This window comes from Fundulus heteroclitus, chromosome 6 (genome assembly GCF_011125445.2).
Source record: "Fundulus heteroclitus isolate FHET01 chromosome 6, MU-UCD_Fhet_4.1, whole genome shotgun sequence".
NCBI lineage: Eukaryota > Metazoa > Chordata > Actinopteri > Cyprinodontiformes > Fundulidae > Fundulus > Fundulus heteroclitus.
In genome coordinates this window covers 3,017,879-3,043,165 of record NC_046366.1, presented here as the reverse complement: position 1 = coordinate 3,043,165, position 25,287 = coordinate 3,017,879, and the positions used below count along the sequence as shown (strand labels likewise).

The 25,287-nt window shown below is 43.6% G+C and overlaps 2 protein-coding genes across 2 annotated transcripts; both read right to left on the bottom strand.

The window, feature by feature from the left end:
• Positions 1–4,660: 4,660 nt before the first annotated feature.
• On the bottom strand, positions 4,661–13,784 carry cnn2 (calponin 2). The gene is made up of 7 exons (XM_012873641.3): positions 13,497–13,784; positions 8,679–8,800; positions 8,509–8,575; positions 8,121–8,258; positions 6,957–7,073; positions 6,201–6,347; positions 4,661–5,932 (listed from the first exon to the last, which is right to left on the bottom strand). Exons 1-7 carry the CDS (start codon positions 13,551–13,553, stop codon positions 5,627–5,629), a joined length of 954 nt encoding a protein of 317 aa, XP_012729095.1. The 5' UTR covers positions 13,554–13,784; the 3' UTR covers positions 4,661–5,626.
• A 5,277-nt stretch (positions 13,785–19,061) lies between these two features.
• crsp7 (cofactor required for Sp1 transcriptional activation, subunit 7) lies at positions 19,062–24,571 on the bottom strand. The gene is made up of 3 exons (XM_012873650.3): positions 24,218–24,571; positions 22,491–22,565; positions 19,062–22,395 (listed from the first exon to the last, which is right to left on the bottom strand). The coding sequence occupies exons 1-3, from the start codon at positions 24,287–24,289 to the stop codon at positions 20,713–20,715; spliced, it is 1,830 nt and encodes a 609-aa protein (XP_012729104.2). The 5' UTR covers positions 24,290–24,571; the 3' UTR covers positions 19,062–20,712.
• Between the last annotated feature and the right edge of the window lie 716 nt (positions 24,572–25,287).

The window sequence follows — 25,287 nt, the reverse complement described above, 5'->3', positions numbered from 1 at the left end:
TAATAGACTTTGCTCCTTAAATCATTGCTGACTGTTGAAACTTCACACTGGACCTCAAGCAAGTGAGATTTTGTGCCTGTTTACTTTTCTTCCAGTCTCTGAGGCCTCGATTTCCTAGTGAAACACAAAACAGAAGAATAGAACTGCATACCAGCAGCAAGGTGAGATGCAAATGGAAGCACACAGATATACAAAAGGGTAAATATATAAAAACAATAACTAAGAATAAAAGACTGCACAGTAAGGGCAGATTTACAACCTGAGAAAAAAATACAGTACAGTTATTAGCAATTAAAATAGCATACTCAAGTGTGCAACTGAGGAGCTTGGTTTGTAAAGCCTGCAAAACCTCTATTTAAATTTATGCATAAGAAACACCAACAGACTATTCACAGGACTGAAAAATCTGTTACAAAAACAGCAGGAATGTAAACACTTATTGAATTTGTTGGGAGCAGTGATGGTTCTGAAGTCAAACAGCTGCTGGGAGGAAGGATCTTAGTGCACCAACTAAGTTCCTCCTGTTATTTTAATGTTCTACCCTCATCTTTAAGAAGGTTTTGCCTCTCATAGCGTCTGATATAACTCAGATAATAAACACCTTTCCTCTGTCAGTTGTTTTCCCCAACGCCCTAAAAACAACAATTATCAAACTACTGTTGAAAAGGAAGAATTTGGACCAACTACTACTGCATAACTACAGGGCCATCTCAAACCTTCCCTTTATCAGTAAGATTATTGAAAAAGCTGTGTTTCAACAATTAAACACCTTCTTAGCAATGACCAGCTGCTTGTCAAGGTGTTCAATGACATCTATATAATTGCAGACACAGTGCTGGTATTATTGGACCTCAGTGCAGCATTTGATACTGTCGATCACTCCATTCTGTTAGAGCGCCTGGAAAACTGGGTCGGCCTTCTGCTTGAAGGACAGGGACTTTTATGTGTCAGCAGATAACTTTACACCAGATACCACAAAAATCCCATATGGGGTTCCCCAAGGGACGCTCTTGGGTTGCCTGCTATTCAATATCTACATGCTCCCTCTAGCTCAGATCATAAAAAACAATAACATCAGCTTCCATAACGATGCAGATGACACACAGCACTACATCACCATGTCACCAGGTGACTATGAACCCATTCAAGCGCTGAGTAAATGCTCAGAACAAATGAATGCATGAATGTGCCAAACTTTTCTTCAGTTGAATAAAAGCAATACTGAAGTAATAATTTTTGTACAAAAAGGCCCCAGAGTACTTCAACCTAGACAACTTTGTTTCACGGCACACAAAGTTTGGACACGCGCTGGCGTGGGCTGTAATGTAGATTGTTTTTTTTTTTTAAACTTTGCTATGAGTTTGGTATTTTTTTTAATTATGTTTTGAGAAACTGGATTTAGGGTTTTTTGTTTGCTGTGAATCATAATTATTAAAAGGAAAAGAAACAAATGCTTGAAATATGTTTTCACTTTCAGATTTGAATTACAGAAATAAATAAACTTAACTATTTATCAAGATAGATAGATAGATAGATAGATAGATAGATAGATAGATAGATAGATAGATAGATAGATAGATAGATCATGCATCAGTAACATATATATATATATATATATATATATATATATATATATATATATATACATACATACGTTTGGTGGAACATAGAAATGGAGACATGGGTCATTGTGGCCTTGCCTGAATTATTGAGGATCTGGCCCACATGTCAGAGGACTGTGTATGTGAGAGGGTGCCAAGCAGCAGTGCAGAACCAAAGGTTGACTGTACTCTCAGTTTCTGTTATCTTGTATCACTTCAGGTACCTAGTTTAATTCAGAGGCCTGTAATTTGCGGAAGTCCTCAGATGACTCTGCAGTTTCAAAGGCCGGTATCGACAGACGGGAGGCTGAAACAAAACTGCCGATGCTTTTGAAAACGGAATAAGTGGTCTGTGTTTTCTGTGTTTATGGTACACTGAAAAACAGTCAAAAAATGTGTGTTGATTGTTGGCCTTTATGGTGTTTAACCCTCCTCTTCCATTAACTCAGGATGTCAGCTTTTCCAAATCTTCCATCATGCTGGAGAAGACACAGATCATTACCACGATGCGGCTGGATGGTTGGAAGAGGTGGATGAGGGACGTTTTGATCACACTATCTGATGACAGTGTTCTTGAGCAGAACAGTGAGAAACCCCACAGCCATTGATCAGAAGTTGTCTCCATGGATGGTATGAGGATGTTCCCCTGTAAGCGGCCCACAGGACCTGTGGATCTTATCAAAATGCTGTATTCCAAAGGTCTCTGCCTCATTGTGTGTGTGCAGTGAGCTTTTACCCACCTGCTGCTGCTGAGAGAGCGCTGAACTCGTGGCAACACGGTTCAGAGAGAGACGGTACCGAATGTTGCATGACACCTTTAGACAACCTGAAGCTCCTTCACTGCAGAAGAACCTCTCATCTTAAAGTGCTTCAACATACAGAAAGCTATTCTCATCACTCTGCACAAAAATAGTAACTGCAAAAAACAGAAACATCTGACAATTTGATGAAAACAATTGTTTTGTTGTTAAAATCAGCGCCAGACTAATGAATGTGGCGACGCAGGAGAAACGATGTGAAGCTGGACAGGAGGAGCAACACAGCACACACCAGAACCGCTAACAAAATATTTATCCCTAAAAACAGATTAGGCCTGTTTTTACTTTGTCCTAACACTTAAATGTTTCAGATCATTAGACATTTTAACATGTGTACAGGCTGCACAGTGTCACAGCTGGTAGAACTGTTGCCTCACAGCCAGAAGGTCCTGGGTTCCAATCCCAGCTTGGGTTCTTTCTCTGTGGAGTTTGTGTGTTCTTCCTCTGCATGGATGGGTTCTCTCCAAAAGCACGACTCATAATCGGTCTCTCTAAAAGTGCCCGTAGGTGTGTGTCTCTGTGTTGCTGTGACAGGGTGGACCCCGACCCTCACCCAATGAAGGTTAAGTGGTTATGGATGAAACACATACATTTCTGTAAAATAACCCGAGGCTTTCTAAACCAACTCTGAGCAATGAAAAATGACCACTTAAATCTGATGTGAGAACCTTGACAGCAACAACTGCTTACAAAAACTTGCAATGAACCTGTTGTCAGAACTGTGAAGCAATATTAGCCCACTCTTCTGCACACAAAGTCCTGACTTTGATTAGGCTACTCGTTTATTTTTGTCATTCAGAGGTTGTCCTGCTGCAGAAGCCAAATGTCACAAAAACACACGGGATGTTCTTCAGGATCTTGTGCTTGAAAACTGAATTCATTGTTCCTTGAATGACAGCAAGCTATGATAACCCTGTTTGACCTTCAGGATGTTCTTTTTCTGAAATGCTTTAATTTTACACCAGATGCACACACCCCTTCCACTTCTGCCTCATCGGTTCATATATTTTAGTCTTAGGGATTTTTATTTTGTTTTGTAAAGCTGAGAATGACCTTTGTGTTGTTTATGGCCAGCAGTGGTTCTCATCTTGGAAATATTTTTTGTCCTGTCCCTTCCAGTTCAATCAAACTCAGACCTTGACTGAGGCAAGAGAGGCCTGCACTTTTTCCGGAAACGTACTGCAAAACTGTTTACAATGCAACTGTCTATTGTTAAATCACTGCTGCACCTTACTGCATAATTGTTTACATTGCTTACATTGTTTTTACATTTCAATCTGCCTACTGCTCACTGCTGCACTTTATCCGAAAGTTAAATTGAAAGTTATCCTGTATTTGACTGTGATTTACCACTGCATTTTTCTTATCCTGTACTGTAAATTCACTGCAAGGTATCCTGTAGAGTTACTGCAATCTTTCTGAGCTGTATGAAAAAACGAAATTTCGTTCTGTATGCACTCTGTGCTACAAAATGACAATAAAGAAAGTCTAAGTCTAAGTCTAAGTCTTTAGATGGTTTTAGTTCTTTTGTGACCTCCAGGATGAGCTGATGGGATTTCAGACAAATATTTGAGGTCTGGTCACTCCTGAGAAGCTTTGCCACAGCTCCATCTGTTGATAAACGCTCTGACTGGTTCCATGTCGTCCCAAAGCAAATAATGTTTTGCTTTTTGAAATTTAATAAAAAGCAGGATCCACAGTCATGTTTTGTTTCAGTATTTTTCAAAGCCACATACCTTGGTGTTCAGCTGGCCATCAGCGTCAATGTTACAAAGAAACTGAAGTGAAACAAAGATGACATCTTTGCTTGCCAGATAGCTCTGGTACAAAGAGGTTGTACTGATGTCTAGAAACAAACATCAGGCCCACAATAACGGAAATATCAACTAGAGCAGGGCTCACCAACCTTTTTCAAACCGAGAACTACTTCACTGGTACTGTGTGATACGAAGGGCTACCTTTGAACTAGAAGAGTCAGAGCTCACCTTAACCTTATATAATATAAACACGTTTTTCATGCTTTTGTCATTTTAAATCTATATAAATACAACTATGATCAAAACAGGAGAGCAACTGGAGGGTTGTGCTATTTTTTGAACAGGCTTGAGGTGGGCCTGCAGGCACCATGTTGGTGACCCCTGGAATAGAGGGTTCTGAGGCTGTGCTGAAAAGAAACTGACAGATGTCATTGCAGGCTTCCTTATAAAAGGCAAAAATATAGAGTCACTAAAAACGAACAGCTACTGTATACATTTTATTAAACCACTTTCACATGTTCAGTTTTTCCTTATGGGCAACATTATTGCAGAGGAAAAACAAAATTCAACAACCATTGTTCAGACTCAGCATAAATAGCATCAGAAACGATCAATACATGATGGAAGGATTGTTCGCATATCAACCATTGTTCACAAAATATTCACTAAAACTCACTGAACAAAGATCCAGTATTCATGCTTGGAATGTTTGTAACTCCTATGCTGCCTCTGGTCCAAAGAAAACAAACCTATCTCCAGATGGAATGGTTAAGCAAACAAAGAAACCATTTCCTCCACTAAAGATAAGAAAGGAAGAAGCTTGTATGAGAAGAAAAAAAATGTTTTGTTCTGACTAAATCTGGATTTTATCCCTCATGTGAAAAACTAACTTGGCTAAGGTCAATGACCAATACTGAAGGACTAGAGATACTGACAGTATAACGCAGAAATGTACAGTCTTATTCACAGGGAGGAACGTCTATATGCTAATCTAGAAACTACAGATATAAACAGCATTTTCTTTCCACAAAAAATACATATTATAGTATTCTTAAACTACCCAAAATCAGTCTCATGTTGAAAACCAGGGGTTCTCCCTTCATTTAACGAAACGAGTCAGCAAAAAAAAAAAAAAAAAAAAAGCTTTCAGGACATAAAATTTCTGTAACTTTGGCACAAATAGTTCCAGTAATAAACAAGCTAAATCAAACAGATGGTTTAAGCAAATTACTAAATATTTTACGTATAAAAAAGAGGAATCACAGAAATACAGCTCATGATGATATGTGTATTAATTGGGGCTAAGGACACATTTATACAATACTAAAAAGGATGGGACCCAAAATGACGGTGCAACATCCTATGGATAAAAAAATAAACCATCTGCCTGGCTCCAGGCTTTCTAACACAGCGTGCCACTTTGTTCCCAATGCCCTCACTCTCCATCCGTTTAATAATCTGTCCCGTCATCATGGTATACCCGCTCCTCTTCTTGGTAACCCTGGTAACCTTCATCGTTGTAGTCGTGGAAGTACTCTCGGCCACTGCCAGCTCCATTCTGATCGTTGGGGACTTCTCCAGCTTTGGGGCAGTACTTGGAATCGTAGATCTGCCGTCCCAGCCCAAAGTTCTGCCCACTCTGGTTGGCTCCCTGACTGTAGCCCATCTGCAGGGACATGGTGCTGTTGTCGCACTTGTCTGTGCCCAGTTTCTGGTCATAAATTGCCCGCCTGGTCCCAGGAGCAGTCATCCCAGCCTGTAGGAAAAACACTGCATTCATTTCATTTTCTCCATGCAACACTACAAAACGACTACTCAACCAGACCCATTTAAAGAACCCACGTGATCAAGTGTTATTTAAAAAAAAAAACAAAAAAAAAAACAGTGTGGCTAATCCGGTTTGTTGCCTTGTACACTAGAGCCGTTACGGCAGCAGGACCAGAAATGCACAGAATCAACTCCTCAGAGCTGATTTCCCCTGAGGCCCTAGAAGAGTGAAATAATGATGGGTTTAGAAGCACTACCTGACTCGCTCCCTTGTTGGTTCCCATCTGCAGACTGATGGTTGTGTTGTCCATGGGGGGCTGGATTTGAACTTTAGGATCATATAAATGCCTCCTGGTGCCATATGCATTCATACCGGCCTGGCTGGCACACTTGTTGGTCCCCATCTTTAGACAGAAAGGTTAAAAGACTTCATTTAACAGGCAGATTGTGAACGCGTGTAGATGGTACTTGCAGAACGTGACATGGGTAAATTATTGCTCACTGCAGCATTTTAAAGTGTTCCACAATGTGTGGCTTGTTTATGCCACAAGGCCAGCAGTCGACTAATGACTGAAAGCTTCAGTCAGCGCTTTGCTACAGTGACACTAGTCTTAAATATGCAGCAAGCAACAAGTTTTATATCAGGTTTTCCCAGTCTTCAGGTAACGTCTACATGACATGTTCCTTAGCAACAAGGCAAACAAAAGCAGTAACAGAACAAAGAGTAACTCAGCTACTGAAACGGGGTCAATGTGAAATCAGACCAGTTTCAAACGTTACAGCAGGGAATGATCACAGCAGCTAAAACAGAACCCTGAAACTCTTTTCCCACAAAAACAGCAGAGAAAATCTGGACACGGACCGGCTTGTTTCCCCCTTGTTTCCTACTGACAGTGTAACACGTACTGCAAACCAACAGGGACTTCAGTCATGGGAAACAGCAGGTGTAAATAAGGGAGAGTTGTTCCCTGCTTCCCAGTCCCTCATGCACATGAGACCAAGGTAAAAGGTACCTGTAAGCCGATGACACACTGTCCAGCCTTCATCTTCTCCTCATCGAACATCCGCTGCTGCTTGTCTGCATACTTTATGCCGATGTCCACCCGCGACTGGCAACCCTTGGTCTTAGCCTGGCAGAGGGGATATAAAAAGGAATCGTTATTCTCATTCCAGAGTAGAGCGGCTAAAAAGGAGAAAAAATATCTTTTTTCAACTACATCAAAAAAAGGACAAACATAACGGAGGAGAAATCTTAAGCCAGAACAGGCCACACTGAACTGCTAGCAGCTTGTGATTGCTGTGATGGTGTCTCCAGTCACACAGATGACAACCGACCCACCTGATACATCCATTATAGAAATAGGTCTTAATAACAACCATGCCGTGAAAACGTTAATCATTCGTAGCCTATAGCTAAAAAAAGAAAAAAGAAAGTGTAACCAAGTACCGCTGATGGGATTTCTATAAATTCCAGGAGGTTAAATCCAGGAATTAGTTTTTCACAGAAGTTATCTAATTTTAATCCCATTTACACACCAGCCTACACAGCAACACTCATATCGGTTACCGACAAGTTTAAGCCAACTATTTCCTAAATCCTGTTTTCAGTAACCTTTATGCTGTTAAACACAGGCGGGACGTAGCTCAGCTAAAGTTTGATTTCAGTCCACCACAAACCAAAACAATTGTTTCATGAGCTGTTTTTACTGGTTTGTGTACACGGCTGGATGTTGGGCAGTAAACTGGTTCCTACAGGGCAGTCTGCTGCCCTGCACAGCGAGTCTTTTGGTTTCGTCACCGCGTTATAGCAAGCAGCTCCATTCTCCAGCTACAACAGAAGGTTGATGTCTTCAAAAAGGTTAAAGTACACTTACAATTTCCAATGATTTCAAGTCTTTAAGGCCTAAAACTTAAATGACTAAATGCCAACTTAAAGACCCAGCACTAAACAAAGACATCAACCAAAACAAGATAGGACCTTCGTTTTATCTAAGCTGTAAGATATAACAGGAAATAGGAATTTTGAATCTGTTGTGTTAAAAAAAAAAAAAAAAAAATCCATTATTGTGCAGAGTTCAGCTTTTCACTGACGACAATTTAAAAACCCTTAGTCTAGCCAGAAAGCATAAAGTTGGTGGTAGAGAGCTGCGGGAGCTGCTAGTGGGTTGTAGACTCACCATGCTAGCCAGGGCGAGCAGCGTGGTCTGGACCTGCGTCATGTTGCCGTTCTCAAACAGGTCGTTGGCTTCAAAGATGTCGTGAGGCTTCAAGCCGTAATTTGTGATGGCTTTGATGAAGTTCGTCAGGTTCTCCAGCTAGGGCCACACCAAATTCAATAGTTAAAATTTACCCCATTTGCATGACCGTTTTCTTTTAAAGCAGAGCTCACAGATGCTTAAACAGAAAAACAGCCCATCACGTTATTAGCAGGAAGCATCATGTCAAGGCATGATGTAGAACAGCTTAAGCCTTTTAACTCTACCCTCTGTTAACAATGCGTGGAACAAACAGCCGTCTGTTCCATGAAGGAACCACACCTTGAAGGTTAGTCGCCAGCTAACTCACCTGATGCCAGTTCAGCGCCGACTGGTTGATCTTTTTCACAGAGCCTGGCTGCAGTTTGTTAATGAGCCTGGAGGAAGAACAGCAGAAAGTCACCAAGCCACTCTACAGGCTAGAAAAGACGCTATCAAACCGTTTTGGTTCAGCATGGCGGGCTCGTGTCGTCTGCTTACTCGCACAGAATAATTCCGTTCTTCAGGCCTTTTTGGAAGTCGGGGCCGATGGGGCAGCCGGTGATGTCCTCAATCCAGATCCTGAGTTCTTCTTCCTTTTGAGGGTCATACTTCTGCGCAATCTGGTTGGACAGGAAGGTCAGAGGTCAGGCCACACGTGCTTCATACAGGCCAAGCTTTTTGAACAGTAAACGCATTCAGAATTATCCATAGATCTGTTTTTGTAAGGATGGTAAAAGGCATTGATTTCCCCCATGAGCTCGGCCATGTTTAACGGGTTGCTACATGCGCTGGTGTGGGTCACAAAGCTGCTCGCTGCAGCCAGTGCTGAATAACACACTGAGAAGGCTGCACAAAGTAAAGCTTCATTGGCACCAGGGAGTTGCAGTTGTGCCTCAGTGACCATAAAGGGGGTTTTGTCTTGGGCTTAGTTTTCACAAATAAAAGGCAGACGCAACACACAGATTTCCTGTTTGTTAAACTGCTTCGTTTTCCTGAGAAGTACACAGAGCCTATTGCTAAAAAGGGGGCGGGAGTGTGAAGTTCACACTGTTTAAGTGTTACTGATTACTAAGATTTTCATTTGTCACCAGGGAAGTAAGCAAGAAAAACAAAGAGATTGTTTGGCCGGAAAGCGGGCCTAAAGGATGTGGATAGTGAACACAAACACTGGTTAGGGCCGTAGTGACAGGACCAGTGGAAAGGGGAGAACCCCACAGCAAAAACAGATCCACACTTCTGCTCTCCGGTGAAGGTGTTGAATGATGTGCGTGCAGACTCTTCAGACCCAACGACACCGCAGAGCAACCTTCTTTATACATGGAAAGCTGGCTGTACTCCTAAGGAACATCTACTTTCTAATTAAACTCCCTGCGTTCAGTTAGCCACCTATTAAAGACAACAGTGGCAATCTGAATTGCCCACAAAGAATCTGAAAGATGTAATTTACAATGACAAGCTGAACACGAGGAATTTAGCCCACAGCGTTGGAGTAAAAAACAGAAAAGGCTGAATGAGACAACAAGGAGCAGGACTGAGCGTGCTGACCCAGTAGAAAGAGGACATTCTGCACCAGCGAGCAGAAACTGCTGGACAAAGTCAGAGTAAACTTCTCAGAACAGGTACTCTGTGTGTTTAAAGAGCTTCCAAACAAAAACAAGTCTGTGGGAATCTTTGAAGGTCTGAGCACCACTGAGATCCATTAAAAAGTTCATGCTGATTTTCATACCCTGGTCCAGGACGTGGGAAATAAGTATTTTTAATCCATAAACTCACTAGGTTTACTCCAAAAACACGGGAAAGAGTCAATAAGGTCCTACATACCTATAATCCTAAATTAAAATAGAACATCAGACTGGCTTCCTTTACATTTAGCCAGGTTTTACCAATATGCCAATAATCTCATCGATCTCAGTTTAAAGGTGCGTTCACATCGAACGCTAATGGCGTCACAATGTTGCCACTTTTAATTATCCCGGCTGTTTGCACAGCAGACAGTCACAAATACGGCAGCACATTGGCGCCACCTACTGACGCTTTCACTGAACTGCCACTCCAGCCTCCTCACTCACTTTTCTCCAGGCTTGGTCCGTTCTGGACTTGTCTGGTTAGTAATAATCGGTTGAGTCATACAACTCAGGCTGACCGCAGACCGCCACCATCAGCCAGTGTGCCATGTTGAATGAAAACAGCTTCGTCTCCGCTGCATACCTTCCCCCCACGTTCAGCTTTTTCAACTCCAACAACTGTCGCTTTGCATCCATCGCAGGTGTCGTGTCGATCTGGCTTTGCTTTAATCGCCAAGATCGCACGTTTTGTGTCGCTAGAATTACCTCTGGGGCTTCACGTAGTGTCACGTCTTTGCTGTGTAGCACCCGTGCATAGGGATATCATGTAAGTCTGTGGCTCAGGCTGCTACATTCGCGTTCCATGCCAACGCACCTTAGCACTTAAGCCTGGATTCTGCTCGAAGCATCCATAACGTCCGCAGGCCACATTACATAATCCTGGCTACCACGCCCCTCTGCAAGGCTAAAAGATTCTGCAACGCACACCTAAGAGGATTCCTAACTACGCACAGTCCAGCGAGGAAAAACATGGCGGATGAGCAAGAGCTCCTTCTGGCGAAGGTTTGTAAATATAGACATCTTTATGATTTGGCCCATAAAGATCACTGGGATGAACAATTTGTTAACAATTCCTGGACAAAAATCACCGTCAAGGAAGAGACTTTAAAATGTTGGAAACAACCGTTTTCTACTTTCTCATGTAGTGGGGAGAAGTAGCTTGGGGTAGGAGCACAATGCTGCCCTCTAGAGTCTAGGAGGATAGTGCTACTTCAGGGGAGCATAAATGCTGCAGACGTGTCCGGACATCTCATTTCCACGCACATCGTACGCATGTGTGTCAACCATAAACCAGCCTTAACTACATGGAGAGCCCCATGCAGAAAAATATGGCAGACAGGCAACTTATCAGCAGTGGCCATGATAAGTACTGTCTGAATAGTCCAGGCAATAAGGAAGGAGGTAGGAAAAGAAGCCTGTATGCTTCCTCCCGCAGCAAGTTTAGCATAGAGACTTTGTGACGTCCCTTACCGGCGCTAAATTCCTATAAGGAATCCCACAATCCTTTGTGTGGCATGACATGAGCACAGCTTCCCCACAACAGAGTTCTTACTGTTGACCCCATGAAAGCTCAAGGGGCAGCAGCTAGGAGCTAGAGTTAAGGGTATTCAGATGGAGCCAGGCTGTGCAGAGCTCTGCTAAAGAGCTCATACTGGAGTCAGGTGTTTTGACGCAGAGACATCTAGAAGTTGCAGGACACTGGCGCTCGAGGACTTAAGTTTGAGACCTCTGATCTAGAGTCTAGGAGAGTAGTGCTACTGTGGGGGGAAAGCCGCACGGAGCACAAGTCCTGCAGACACTGTGTCCGCACGCCTCATTTCCGCATGGAACGCAAGTGCGTCAAGCTGGTTTATTGAGGCTGGGCGATATATATCAATATTTTTAGGCTGAATGCCAATATACAAGATTTATGTCTATAAGTTCTTCTTTTCCTAAATTAAAAAACAGCTGTAGATAAATCTGAGAAACCGCAGAATAATAGCCTACTGGAATATATAAAAGTATAATTCTAGCACAACACAGACCATCTGGATATAAATTATAAAGTCTCATCTTATATTTTCTTTTTTTCAATATTTTTTTAAATCTCAATATATTGCCCAGTCCTAGTTTTATTGGAACAAAAATCACTTGGTATCCCTTAATGTGCGAATCTGTGAAAACGTAGGCGGTGCGTCTCCTTTTAAATGGCTGACATTTGACCGAGCAATGGAAGGAAATACCACTCCAGCGAGCGAGGAGAGGAGCAGCAGGAGTTAAGAGGGAACTCCACATAGCTCTGCTGAAGACAGAGGGAGGGGGAGGCTGGGACCCCGTCTCTCCCAAACAAGGACACGTCCCAAAGAACGCAGATGGAAAAAACATCTGAAGGATGTGGAGGCGAGTTCTAGTCTTTGGGAGGAGACAAAACTTTAACTGATGATCTTCGCAACAATGCGTGCCATCTGAACGTCATCTCCCGATTTAGCCCTTAAAAAAAAGACGAAAAGATATGGACAGCCAAAAACACACTGATATGTGCAACTATAAATGGCTTATTTTCATCTGCTGTGTTAAGAGAGAGTTCTCATGATATGCAGCCTGGCACGATAACAAGCGTTATCAGATCCCCAACTGAGAAAAGGTCACTGAACTTAGACCCACAGAGATTTATATCCAGTGCGTGAAACTAAAAAGTCAAATTCCAGGTGTGGACACAATAAAGCTGATTCTGGTCATTTAATAAGAGCCAACTGGCCAAAATGGGGATTAAAACCAAACCAAGAGAAAATAAGAGTAAACAACACTTTCAGGTTATATAAAGCAGACAGTTGACTAATTCAGCTCAGATTTGAAATAAAAATGCAGTTTTCACGCGGGACCCGGTCCTGCGTGTCTGTGCAGACTCGTCCCAAACACTTCTGATCGTTTTGAGTGTTTTAGATTTTAGAGCTGATCAGAGGTGCTCCGGGTTCTTCAAAGGCAGCGGACTAGAACTTAGTACCGAACCCAACTTCAGCCTCTTCCAGACGAAGGTGATTCCCCTCAGGAGGCCACTAAACTTCCTCATTACCAACAGGACGGCTCATTTGGCAGAGCACATTTTCCAGAGGTTAGGGGAGGACTCGGCCGGGTCAGATGCCCGCAGGCCGGAGGAGAAGTGACAGGACACCCGGCGGCAGACGGAGCGGAGCGGAGCGGCGAGAAAGCAGCCCAGCCGGAGCGAAGTCAGGCTTTCACGCAGAATGCCGGCCGCTCATAGCTGGGACTGCTTCAGGAGTGACATTAGCTGCTAATGCCGGTCACACAGCGGGGAAGAAAGTGCTGGAAGCGGGACAACTTTTTTTTTTTTTTTTTTGCCACAACGACATAGTTTGGTTACCAAGATGGGCAACGCCCATGAGTTTTAAAACTTATTCCAGAACACCGAGAAGCGAGAAATTTCAACTTGAACACGTTAACGCCAGGTTCTTTAAACACTTTAAATGTTTAGTTTCTCCCAGCGAAGAAGGGAAAGGGGCTAAATTAACTTTTACATCAGGCTTTTGTTTCCCGTCCACCTTTAAACCTGACGGCGCGTGGCAAAATGGAGGCCAGGTGACTCCGAGTCTCGCGCTCCCCCAAAAGGCCACACGTGTACAGTGCGTGAAGAAAACTTTTTTTTACGGGTTGCTTTTTAATTATTGCATATATATTTATAAAACACACTTACTTTGTTCTTCACCTCTGCTGATAACCCGTAGGCAGGACCTTTGTTGAAGGAAGCCATGGCCGAACTGTCGTCACTTCTTTTCTTTAATGAATAAAAACAACAACACGCCAACTTCTGAACACAAAACGGCACTTAATGATCGTTGACGGTGTCTGCCAATGAAACCCTGAAGAGAACAAACTACTTCCTCTGTTTCTACGGCCGCCAATTAGAGCGCTCCCACGGTCTCGCAGTCAAAGAGAAAGGTCGAGATGGTTCCCTGCTCCTGCCTTTGGCTCACACAGAACACTAGACTTTATTGGGTGGAGCCTGAAAAAAGTTGTTCTTTCTTCCTTTTATAGAAAGCCCCTATTAACATGATATACGTCAAGAGCACTAGATTACACAATTAGATAAGGCTGGCTGTTGAAAAAGAATTCTATCCGTGAACCCAGCAGGCAAATTCTATAATCAATCAAAGCATGGTTTATTATATGTCATAAAACATATGTTATTCAGAATGGTTCCTATTACACTTTCTTCTGTTAGGGTGAATTTAGATCAGGGTAGTCTATCAGGAGGTTGTTGCAGATTAGGGCAAAATTATTGCAGACCTGACCAAATTTTCCTATTGAAAATATTTGGTATGACAAAAAGTATGTGTCTTTTGATAACCACGATTTTCTTTAATTTCATAATAAATAGAACATTTATCCAACAACTTTCAATTAAATGCAGACTTTGGTGCACCAAAATCTTCTTTTAATTCATTTATTAAAATTGGCTAAATACATCAAGCGTTTTCGAAAACTGGGTGGCAATCTTTCATAAGGGCAAATGTACAAAACCCTTTTTGAGTTTCAGACCAATAATTTCCACATCCCTCTGCTACAGAAAGTCTGACCAATTTGTTTCATAAAAATTATTTTAAATATATTTCATGGTCTTTGTTGAGCATGTAATATAAAAAAAATCACAATATAATTTTGGAGTATTTTTAATTTTTATTATTCTTATTGGCTCTCAAATACTTTTGACTGGACAATTTTGGCCCATGTGACAAACAGTTTTGGACACCCCTGCCTTAGAGCCTGTGGCTGATTTTCCTAGGGAAGCTGTTTGTGTAATATTCATAATTATATTCTTAATATCAAATATCAGTCACACTTTTTGTCTATGTTTTACAACTACACTGCAGTAGTTCAACATTTACTCTAAATACTAACATAGTACACTTTAATATAGCTCCCAATTCTTTAATACAATACACTCTTACTTACTAGTAACACTTTGTTGCACTTATGTCCAGGTAGGAGCAGAAATCAGCACACCATAATGATGCTTTGGTAGCATAAAAGTTCCAATTAGCAGGCTTTTTGATGCACCAACAGGAGCAAGCTAATCAGTTACTGTGTCAGACTACCCCAATATGTATTCAACAGAATTTTGGCTCACTAGTTCACTAATTACCCATTAATGTGCATATTAGTTTGCAACATGTTGGAAATTCTGCTTTTGCCCAGCCTACCCTCTGCTCCCTTTTACACATCTACTGTCCATTATTCTGGTAGGTTGACCTCAAGTTCTTCAACTCTGTGTAGCTCCACAGTACCACATGTCTTTTCCTGGTTCGCACACATAAAAGTGCAAATGCCTACTAAATTATTACAAATCTTCTGTTTGTAATAATCAATCCTGCCAGCTCAAATGAACCATCTGATTCCGAGGCCAATGGCTGCATAGTTTTTCTGTGTGTGTTCTTGTTTTACACTCTGCTTAAGTAATGCCACAGTTTGCAGACATTTCATTTGGGTATTTTAATCCAGATTAAAAGTAAAAAGTAGATAACAGGTTATTATAACATGTGAACGACACTAATACACGTTTGTCAAATTTCAATCAACTTTAAAATGTTATTACTTGGCAAATTTTCAGTTTTTTTGTCCATCTGATTATCTCTATTGGTTTTTTATCAAGGCAAGAAACATGAACAAATTTTTAGTTTTTTTTTTTTTTTTGGTCCATCTGGTTATCTCTGTTGGTTTTTAATCAAAGCAAGAAACATGAGTGAAGTAGTAAAAACAAGCTGATTCTAAACTTTGGAAATTCTTCTATCCAGGAGGCAGGTGAACCTTTTCCTTGACAACCACAGGTGTTCATTAGCAACGCCTGCCTTCCTCAGGGTTAAGGAGCTCTGTTCGCCATCCCTGATTCCAGGCGAATCATGGTGGATTCTTATTTACTCAGAAGTCAGGTTTTCACAGTTCCCAATGGGAAGTGCAAAAACAAGCCCAAGCCATTTGGACTTTTGACTGGGCAAGTCAAGAGTCTGTTAAGAAATCCAGAGTCTAGGTTTATGTTAAAATATCCTTCTGTGAGAATTATAAAGGAGATCACAGCTAAAGTTTCCACATCAAACAGCGGAATGTCCACACAACAGACCAAGAAAGGAATCCTCTTGCTGCCTTCTGTACTCTTTGCTGTAACTTTGTTAATCGATCCTTGGCTCCGCCTCCTTCCTCTCTTCCTCTAGTCGCGATTTATATCGAAAAGTCCTTATATGGAATGAAACTTCCCAAATTCCTGAATGGGGGAGTGATCCATCGGCCCGCCCTGCATACCAGACGTGCAGCGGACGAGACGGATTGTCGCACTTTTCTGAGTCACAGGGGGAAAAAGATTTTTTTTTTTTTAAAGCAGTTGCTGAGGTGACGTAATGTCGGTGTGGGTTCATCGCGTCCAGCTTCAACTGGCACGTCGGGATTTGTAGAAGTTTGTAGTGAAGGCCATGAACTCACTTCTTTTGAGGTCATGGGTCAGAGGGGAGGCCTTCTTATTATGGAAACAGGGAAAAAAAAGAAAAAAAAAACTAAACTTGGAGCAGAACAAAACTAAAGCACATTCCTCCTCACTTCATGGAAAAGTTACAATCTTGGACGATCTTAGGCTGAATCCCTACTCCAGTAACGCAAGATGACGTCTTGTTTCACCAGTAGTGAAATAATTCTAAACCTGCGTTCCGATCAGATTATTTCACTTTTAAACAAGGATTAAAAACTTAGCAAAAACTCGCCCGTGCTTTCCACAGACTTTAACCCCGTATGATGTGCGTCTGCAGCAGTGGCAGCTGGTGTCTGAGCTCACAGCAGATGGAGCTTCTCTGTGTCTGAGTCCGGTCATGGCCAGCTGTGCTCCTTCCTGGTGACGTCATCCAGGTGTTCTTGCAGCTGACTCAGTCTGAGAAAGAGAATAAACTGGAAGGGAGGCTCATCACACACCCTGTGAAACATGTGTCACATAGCTGAGTTGTGAGAAGGAGGGAAACTAAGCAGCTAAAACAGAGACTCAGGGCCAGTAGTGGTCATAAAGAAGTCACCGGCACACACAGCAAACTCTGCCGGGGGGTTAGGACCCGTTTTGTATCTCATATAAGGTCTTGATACTTTTCAGATTAGCTTTACCCACTAAACTCACACCACACTAAGCAATAATCTCTTACATAACACACTGATGAAGTAAATAAACAACTGGGCCGTTAGCTCCCCCTTATGGACATACCGGGTAAGTACGACACATCACAAAAAATAACCCAAGTCTTAGGGCCATAAATTGTGAGACTGACATGTTGCTTTGCACAAACTTTTTGCTTCAGTCTTACTGTGAAGAGTTAATAAATGGATTTCAGTTGCAGAAAAAATGTATGAAAACTGATTTTATTACTAAAAAACCTGATTTGCACTGTTTGACCCCTCCCCATGAAATGACCTGCGAGCTTCGTTTCATCGATCCTGCTCAGGAATCCCAGAAGAATACCTCATTCTAAATGCCTTTTTTTAAACTCAGTAACGCAAACTCGACTTATTGTCAAAAGGTCTTTTTAGAGAATTTATTATTGGCTCTTCAACTAAATACACAGTGTGCAAATGAAAAGGCTTCAGTGGCTCCTGAGGCTCGATGGGAACCCAAATCTAAAACTAGGACTGAGATTCAACCCTGGGCCAGCCCTGTTACTGGGCACTGAGCAGCTGAAATTACTCTGGCATTCTGCTGAAACTAGAGGAGAATGGTAGCTTTAAAAACGAGTGGAACTTAAAATCATTCTTGTTTTCTCAACCAAAGAAAGCGGTTATCACCACTGTTCATGGCCAGGATGTTGGATCCAAAACCAACCATGTATTCAGTCAACAACTTCAAGGAGGGAGCTTCAGCTGATGTGAAGAAAACTTCAGGCCACCTAAGACAGTCCAGCTTCAGCTTCTGAAGAGGATTCGCTTAAGGTATGGGTTCCCAAGGTGAGGGTCGCGAGATTATTCCATGCTGATGTGCTACAAAGATTTTGTATTTCCTTCTTTGTCAAACCGATACCAAAGTTTAACTTTGACTTACAAGATGATCCACATTCCTCATTTTAACTCAGGCGGAAGGCTGTAAGTTTTTGTGAGAAATCTTATAAAAATACTTTCTCATAAAAAAAATGCCCCACATCAAAAGGGGGCCACCAGTCTCTAGCACTGATATTTTGGGGCTTGCAGGCTGAAATGTTAGGGAACCCCTGGTTAAGGGTTCAGGCTTCTCACCATTGCTCAGGAGCTACTTTACCCAAGCAATGTTGTCATCATCAGTGTTTATTCCAGAATGGAAGAGCACCTAATCAAGATGTATAAAGGATGACTGCACTTGCGTCTCAAACTAGGATTTCATCAGTTATTCAAAAACACACATTTATTCCTGTTTAACGTCATGATTATGGCTGACAGCTTAAGAAAAACCAGAGCTTGTAAAACCACAATATTAAAGTAGACCAAATAAAAAATATTTTAATTAATTATTTTATGGCCATTTCAGTCTGGACTGTTGTCTAGTAGACACCATCAAAGGAGAGTAGGCCACAAGAAGGTCATTGCTGAAGAAGCTGGTTCCTAACAAAGTGCCATACGCAAGCATATCAGTGGAAAGTTGAGTGGAAGAAAAACATTTGGTAGAAAAGGGTGTGGACTGCAGCAGGGGTGCTTTAAAACCCACCATCCACGGACGCATCTACATGCAAATGGCTAGAGCTGTGTATCAAGAGGAAGATGACACAGCAGGCAACAATGCAGAGAAGCTGAAGGAAAAGCAACCTGCACCTTTGTAACATTATTAGCAGACGCAAAGGCTGTTTCACTGATGCAGGAACAAAAAAAATAGAGCCCAAAAACAAACATTTACCGCATATACTGCACGGTACAAGGACAAGCTTTTATTCATCGCTCTTACATTGTAACTTTCTGAAACACTAAAACTGTTAGGTTGTTAAAATTAGTGCCTGAAATAAATCAGTGTAATGAATTTTTATAATAAAATCCCATCTCATTGATTCTCCAGGTCACATGAGCCCCACCTGTAACTGGCTCTGGAAACTGCCCAGATCTTAGCTGCTTGTAGACACAGCCAGCAGCTTCCTCTCTTTTAAATGTCTCACATTAAAGTTTACCAGAGAAGCATGTGAAACACACATCAAAACCCGCGGCCATGACCGGACATTGAAAAATAAACGCTTTGACGGAAAACTGCCCTGCAAAGGATCCACAAATCAGGTGAGAAAACTGGAGGATTTAGATCTTTTATTTTTTTCAAACAATTTAGAGATGTTAAACACTGAACAAATAAAGACGCCCCAGTCAACACTCCAGAAAAAAGATCCTTAACCTGTTGTCGCATTCGTCCTTTATTGCCAGCTGTGTTGTTGTGCAGTTCACCGTTACCTGCGCCCCCCCGCAGAGCGCTGCGTACAAAAGGAACAGACATCTGTGCATATACCAGGCGCGCATCGATTGTGGGATTTGGAGTTGTCACGCATTAACTCACAGACAGACGCCTTTAATGCGGAAGCAAATCCAGATTTAGAATTTACCAAGGCACGTTGGTGGGGAAGAAAAAACCAAACCCAAAGAATGAACAGAGGCTACACACGGGCCCATCTGCACTCCAATCACGTGAGAGCGGCAGCGAGCGGCGCTAAGAACCGGAACCAGATCCAACACTGTCGCTCACTGGATGGGAAATGCCACGACGTTTGATCCTCATGGCGCTTACACATGGAAGCAAAACAAACCCTACCTCCAGATCTGCACATAACCTTTTGGGCCCATCATATGGGTGACCGTACATTCACTCAGAAACACTGAGACAGAACTTCAGAAGGCAACCAAAGTCTTCCAGGGTAACTAAACGAGCTTCGCCGTTCACACAAGTCCTTCCTTTTGACTCTGGCATGCGATGACCTACCTGAGGAGCGTTACTGGACATGTTTCAACCCCCGCTGACCGGCTCTAAGTGACAAATGAGCACTTCTGGAGGCGTCCAAAAGCGCGTGCCCTGGCACTGAATGGACCTTTAGGAGCTTTATGGTGAGACAGAAAGAGTTGGAGTTGGTGAACGGTCGACTTGGAATGTTAACCAGAAATATTTCTCCAATCTCAAAGAAAAGCTACACAAACGTTTGGGAGATTCATGATGACAACACTGTAATTTAAAACAGAAAAAGGAGAAGAAAAAAAAACATTTTTTTTGAGAAGCTTTTTTCTTTAGAGCATCCCATAATTGAACTGGTCAAAAATAAATAGATGTATACATAAGAAATTTATAATTTACTTTTCATATTTCACATAAAGCCTCTTGTAACTGCCAAACATGTTCCAGTATGTGACATTCTGGACACGTTCAGCTTGGACTGTGCCTAGGTAAGGTCAGCACGCCGGTCCGGACAGAGCAGCCAAACCCAGGACCTCCCTCTACGTTTAACCCCAGGATCCTGCAGACCCTCGCCAGGAACGAGGAGAGAAAAAGAAAACAGGATCACGGCTCTGCGCCTGAAACAGCAGCGCCGCTCTGACCTTCACAGGTCAACACGGCGCTGACGTTACAGGTGGGCAGAAATAAAGCTGCCCTCTCCTCTGTGCCTCCGCTGCCAGCATCAGTTCTCTGAAACACGGACCTCGTCTCTTTCACTTTCAGAAACAAAACAGAAACAGCCCTTGATATTATAAACTTAACTTTGCTTTCAATCATTATGCTTTTAATACCAAAGTCTCAAGAGATTTTCACAGAAAGAGCCATGGGGAGGGAAGTTTAGTAGGTCTGGTTCTTGCCAAACTCACAGTGGACAAACGAAACCCAAAAAAAAAAATAAATCAAACTATCTGGTCTCGGTCGAGACAAAGAACTTAGAGAAGAAACAGCAGCCTCCCCGAACCTCTCAGTCTAGGCAAACATATGGCAGGATGTTCAATTTGCTTTCATCCCCGTGAGGGTCCAGTGATATGCACTCTGTCCAGTCATACCAGGCGCCCTTGGTGTCATAACAACCGTTAACACCGGGCCAGTTCCGCGTGTGTATCCTGTCCAAGTCCTCCGCCGACAGCTCTCGACTCACCCCCGGCAAATCGCCCACCGAGCCGTCCGTCTGCAACACGTGCGTTTTCCTCAGCTCCTTGGTCTCCTGCTCTTCCCTTTTCAGATATTCAGACATGAAGAAGTGTGCGCTGGGGGCCTGGACCCCTGAGGAGGTGAGCACGTTGCTCTGAAGGTTCAAGTAGGACTGGATGATTTCGTTCCTGGACAGCTCCTTCCAGTTAGTCTGGCGGAAGGGGTTGGGGCCGGGGCCGGGGGCGGGGCCGGGCGTGGAGGTGGTGGCAGTGGGCTGGGGGGGGACGCTCTCAGTTCTCTGCCGGGACTCTGCGGGGTCTGGAGTGGGGACGTCCTCTGCCTGAGAGGGTTCTTTATGCACCAGAGGTTTGATCTGGCCCGTGACCGGGTCGAACGTTATCCTGCGCTCTTTTAACCTCACAGGCTTCGTTGTGTCCTCTACTTTTTGACCGTCTAAGTTCACAGAGAAGTCTCTCGGCCTGTACTTTCTCCTTTTATGGTCCAGGCTGGGTGCCGTCGTGCCGTCCGCGTCCTCACCCACCGTCGTGCCTCCCTCGAACGTCGATCTGTGCAGGTCGGAGTTCTGCTGAGGAGCAAGCAGGGAGGGGGAGAGCGACGGGGACTCCAGCGCTGCGGCGATGTCGTGGGGTGGGCAGTGAGACGGGGTTTCTGACGTACTGGCTGACTGCAGGGGAGCCCTGTGAGAAGAATGTGGCAGTTTCTTAGCGTAAGGCGCCTGGCCTGGGGAGGACACAGAGTGAGAAAAAGGCAAGGGAGAGTCTCTGGAAGATGGGCTTGGGATCGGCGTCCCTTTAGCTGCGAATGCTGCTGAGCGCTTGGACACAGAGTCTTGCTTTCCGCTCCTCGGACTGGACGCGACGCTACGGGGACTCCTGGCCTGGAAACCGCCACCGCCTTCATCCAACCTAGCCTGCTGCTGCATCACGGCCACTTTGATCAAGGAGGAAGCGCTGAGCGGCTTGGCCGCTCCGGGAGAGCTGGGCCGAGGCTTGACGGCGTTTATGGGAATCCTGTTAACTTTGTCGTTTTCAGGGTGGTCCACCCGGGATCTGTCCGGAGACGGGACCGCCTCCTGGTCGAGCAGCGTGACGGGGCTGCCAGCGATCCCATTGGTGGGCGGTGAAACAGAATTGTCGTACGTCGTCGTCATCCTGGCGATTTTCTCGGGCAAGTACACCCCGCCGTCTCTGGGCTCCGCCCGTCGCTTCCGGCTGCTTGATTTCTCAGCTTTGGGCGAATACGTGTTGTGGACATCGTTTCTGGTCTTGACCTCAGGGACGCCTTTCCCCGACACGGAGAGGTCCGCAGGGGAGGAATCCGTCCTGCAGGGATGAGAGCTGCCGTTGGTGGATCCAGGGACACTGGCAGCCCCGGCCGGCCCAGGTTCTATCAGATTCTGCCATTTTCTTAACAGTTTCTTGGCTCGCTTCGCTAGGTCTTCATCCCTGGCCTTCTTCCTCACATCGTTGATCAGTTTTCCAAGCCGAGTTTCCTGGAAAAAAAAAAAAAAAAAAGATGTTGTGACTTCAACATCCACGCTGCTAAACTACTGTCTGAACAGCTTGTTCGTGGAATATAAAATCTTACCTCAAGTGCTTCTTTGGTAATTGGATACTTCTCAAGACAGGCAATTACTTCCAGTACAACCGCCATATCACATATCTGTATCGGGGACAAGTAAACAGTGTATATGACAAACTACAGGAGGAAATAAAAACAAAAGGCAGAGATGGTCCACGAAACAGGCTGGTAGCAGGAATCAGGCTAATTTCAGCTTGACCAGCTCCAGAATCTGATCGTTTTCTTAACGCTCCAAAACTAGGTGCATTCCAAAAGAACCAAACAGAAGCACATCCGCTTTTAAACTCTTATTCAGGGTCGCTACAACCGGCTCTAGAGGCTGCAGGTCGTTTCGCTTTCTCCCTGTCCAGCTTTCATACATGAGACTTTAAGGTACACAAAGGGACACATATTTGTACAAATTTGGAGGAAATTCTGTCAAAATAGTGTAGGAGCAAATTAACTGGAAGCTGACTTGAACACAAACGAGGAAGTCTGAACTTTAATGTCTGGCTGCTCTGTTTTATTCCTCTGAGGGTTTAACTTAGTCTCTGAGAACACGCCGAGTCTGCCTGCTGGTTATTAATGCTAACCATGTCACTCATTTCAAGGTAAGATGCTAAAGAGTCAAAAATGACAACTCTATATTACTTAGTTTAGTATTAGTACTTTTTTTTTAATTAGTAACTAATTAAAACTGCTCTCTGCCTTACAAGGCGTCTCATCAGCTCTGCTCCTCGTAGAAATCACTGACTGTTCACTGCAGCAAAGCTAAGTAATTATTCTTAACGAGTTCTTCATTTTACCCACACTTCTTAATTATCCAACAGAATAATCCTAACAGGCTAAAATTCTACTGGCCGATCAGAGACTGGCCTGATATGTGATGGATGCATTGGTGTCAGTGACAGAGTCTAGTCTCCCTAAGCCCAGAACAAAGCCGGTCCATAAGGGGACAGGAGACCCTCGGTGTCTGGGCTGCCCTAAGCGCTACGGAGTGGTGTGTAATGGCATAACTTACACCGGGGCACCATTAGCAGAGCTGTTTGCTTCAGAGACAGACCGACGTTACAAAGCAAAGATAGCCGTGACAGCTCCTAATCCTGCCGTGTTTCAAACCGTCCACGCTAAGGCACAGCGTGAGAGTGGACCACGCACGGGTGGAAAACATTTCTAACCTTTCTAAGGGCTTTGCGCTGGTGGACATACCTGCATTAGGCGACCAGGCTACGGCTAGCATTCAACTTGGTGTAGAGGGAAGGACCCGACTATTTCCTAAAAGCTGCCTTTAGCATCATGAGCTAATTTCTAGTTCCGACCTCCCGTACTTACGCAGTGGCGGCTCACACGACGTACCGGTCATGTAGCAGGAATTATAGCTAATGTTGGGGTGAAATGAGCGTGTGTCGATACAGTGAGCGGCTGGTATTGCTTTCATGCCGCCGTGTGTTCGGAAAGCTGCCGTGGTATTACGGCTAGGCTAGCAGTTAGCATGCTAACGGTATGTAACGGGAGATGTCTAATCAAGGCAGCGCTGTTGCTAAATTAGCTTTAAAGCTAGCTGTCAACTCAGACGCGTCTGTGTCGTCCTGTCTCTGAAACATCAGGTGTGTCGGTATCGGCTACGCCGTTGAGCAGTTTATTTTTTAAAAAACAACAACAAATCAACCATCTTAAAGCCACTAGGCAAACTGCCGTGTCGCGTTAGCCACAGTCCAGATAAACAAGCTAAAGCTAGCTTTAGCATTCCTCACATTGCTCTGACTGTCAATGGCCAGCAGCAGCCGGTCCTTCATCTGCTGCGGGGTTGCTGAGACCGTTGTCATTGCCTGTTCGCTGCGATCCGGGGGATGGAGGGAGGAATCCTCCAAAATGAGAGCCGGCTGACAACGAAGACTCAAAGTTCACTCGCAGAACACAGCGGGCGCCCGAACAGCATATTTTCTGTAGCCTGCGAGGTAAACGGCTCAGTTTATCTCACATGGAGGAGGAAATGTGTGGGCTCTGCTGGCCGTTGGCTCCTGCCTGCTTCGGCGCTCTTCCAACTACCAGCTGCTGGATCTCTCAACGGCCTCCTGCTGCATGCTGGGATACGAAGTCTGCGTCGTGACGTCTTGACGTAGTCAAGTAAACATCCAAAGAACTATCAACAGCCATGGAGCTTTTTTTTTTTAAATAATGAACTCAAAGGAATCAAATAAAGTAAATTAAAACGACATCCGTGTTGAATGCGTCACAGTTGCTACGAGGTGTAACATTTGTGTACAGTAGAATTCTAAAGTGAATTAGAAAGTATAAATGTTGACCTTAACTACTGAAAGAGATTTCAGTTAAAATAAACCCGTGAAAATAAAAGTGTGACATTATATTTTGGTACATTAACATTCTGCCACAAAGTCATAATTTGTTGTTATTTGTGTGTTTGAGTCTTCACAAAAAGAACCACAACAAAAGGTACCCAGTTTTGTAGGGCAAATATGGGTAAGAAATGGGCCCCGGGAAGGGTTGTCAGTAGGTTAATAGCCCCACATTTATTACCTATATAGGTTTGATGCACAACAACATTGGGTAAAATTGAGACATTTATGAGTTTTATGTGTATTAGCCAATTTTCACTTTTAAAAAATCCATTCAAGACCCACCTAAGGCCTGCAACGGGGTCCGGACTGGTTTTACTAATGTGGTTTCTATTTAGTCAACCAATTTACATCCCACACATGAAGCCTATTGTGACCCCAGGCCCAATAGTACACTTCCAGCCTGAGCAAAACTCACATGTGATCCACATGTTGGCTGTGTGTTTTCCAAGTACTGTCATAGTAGG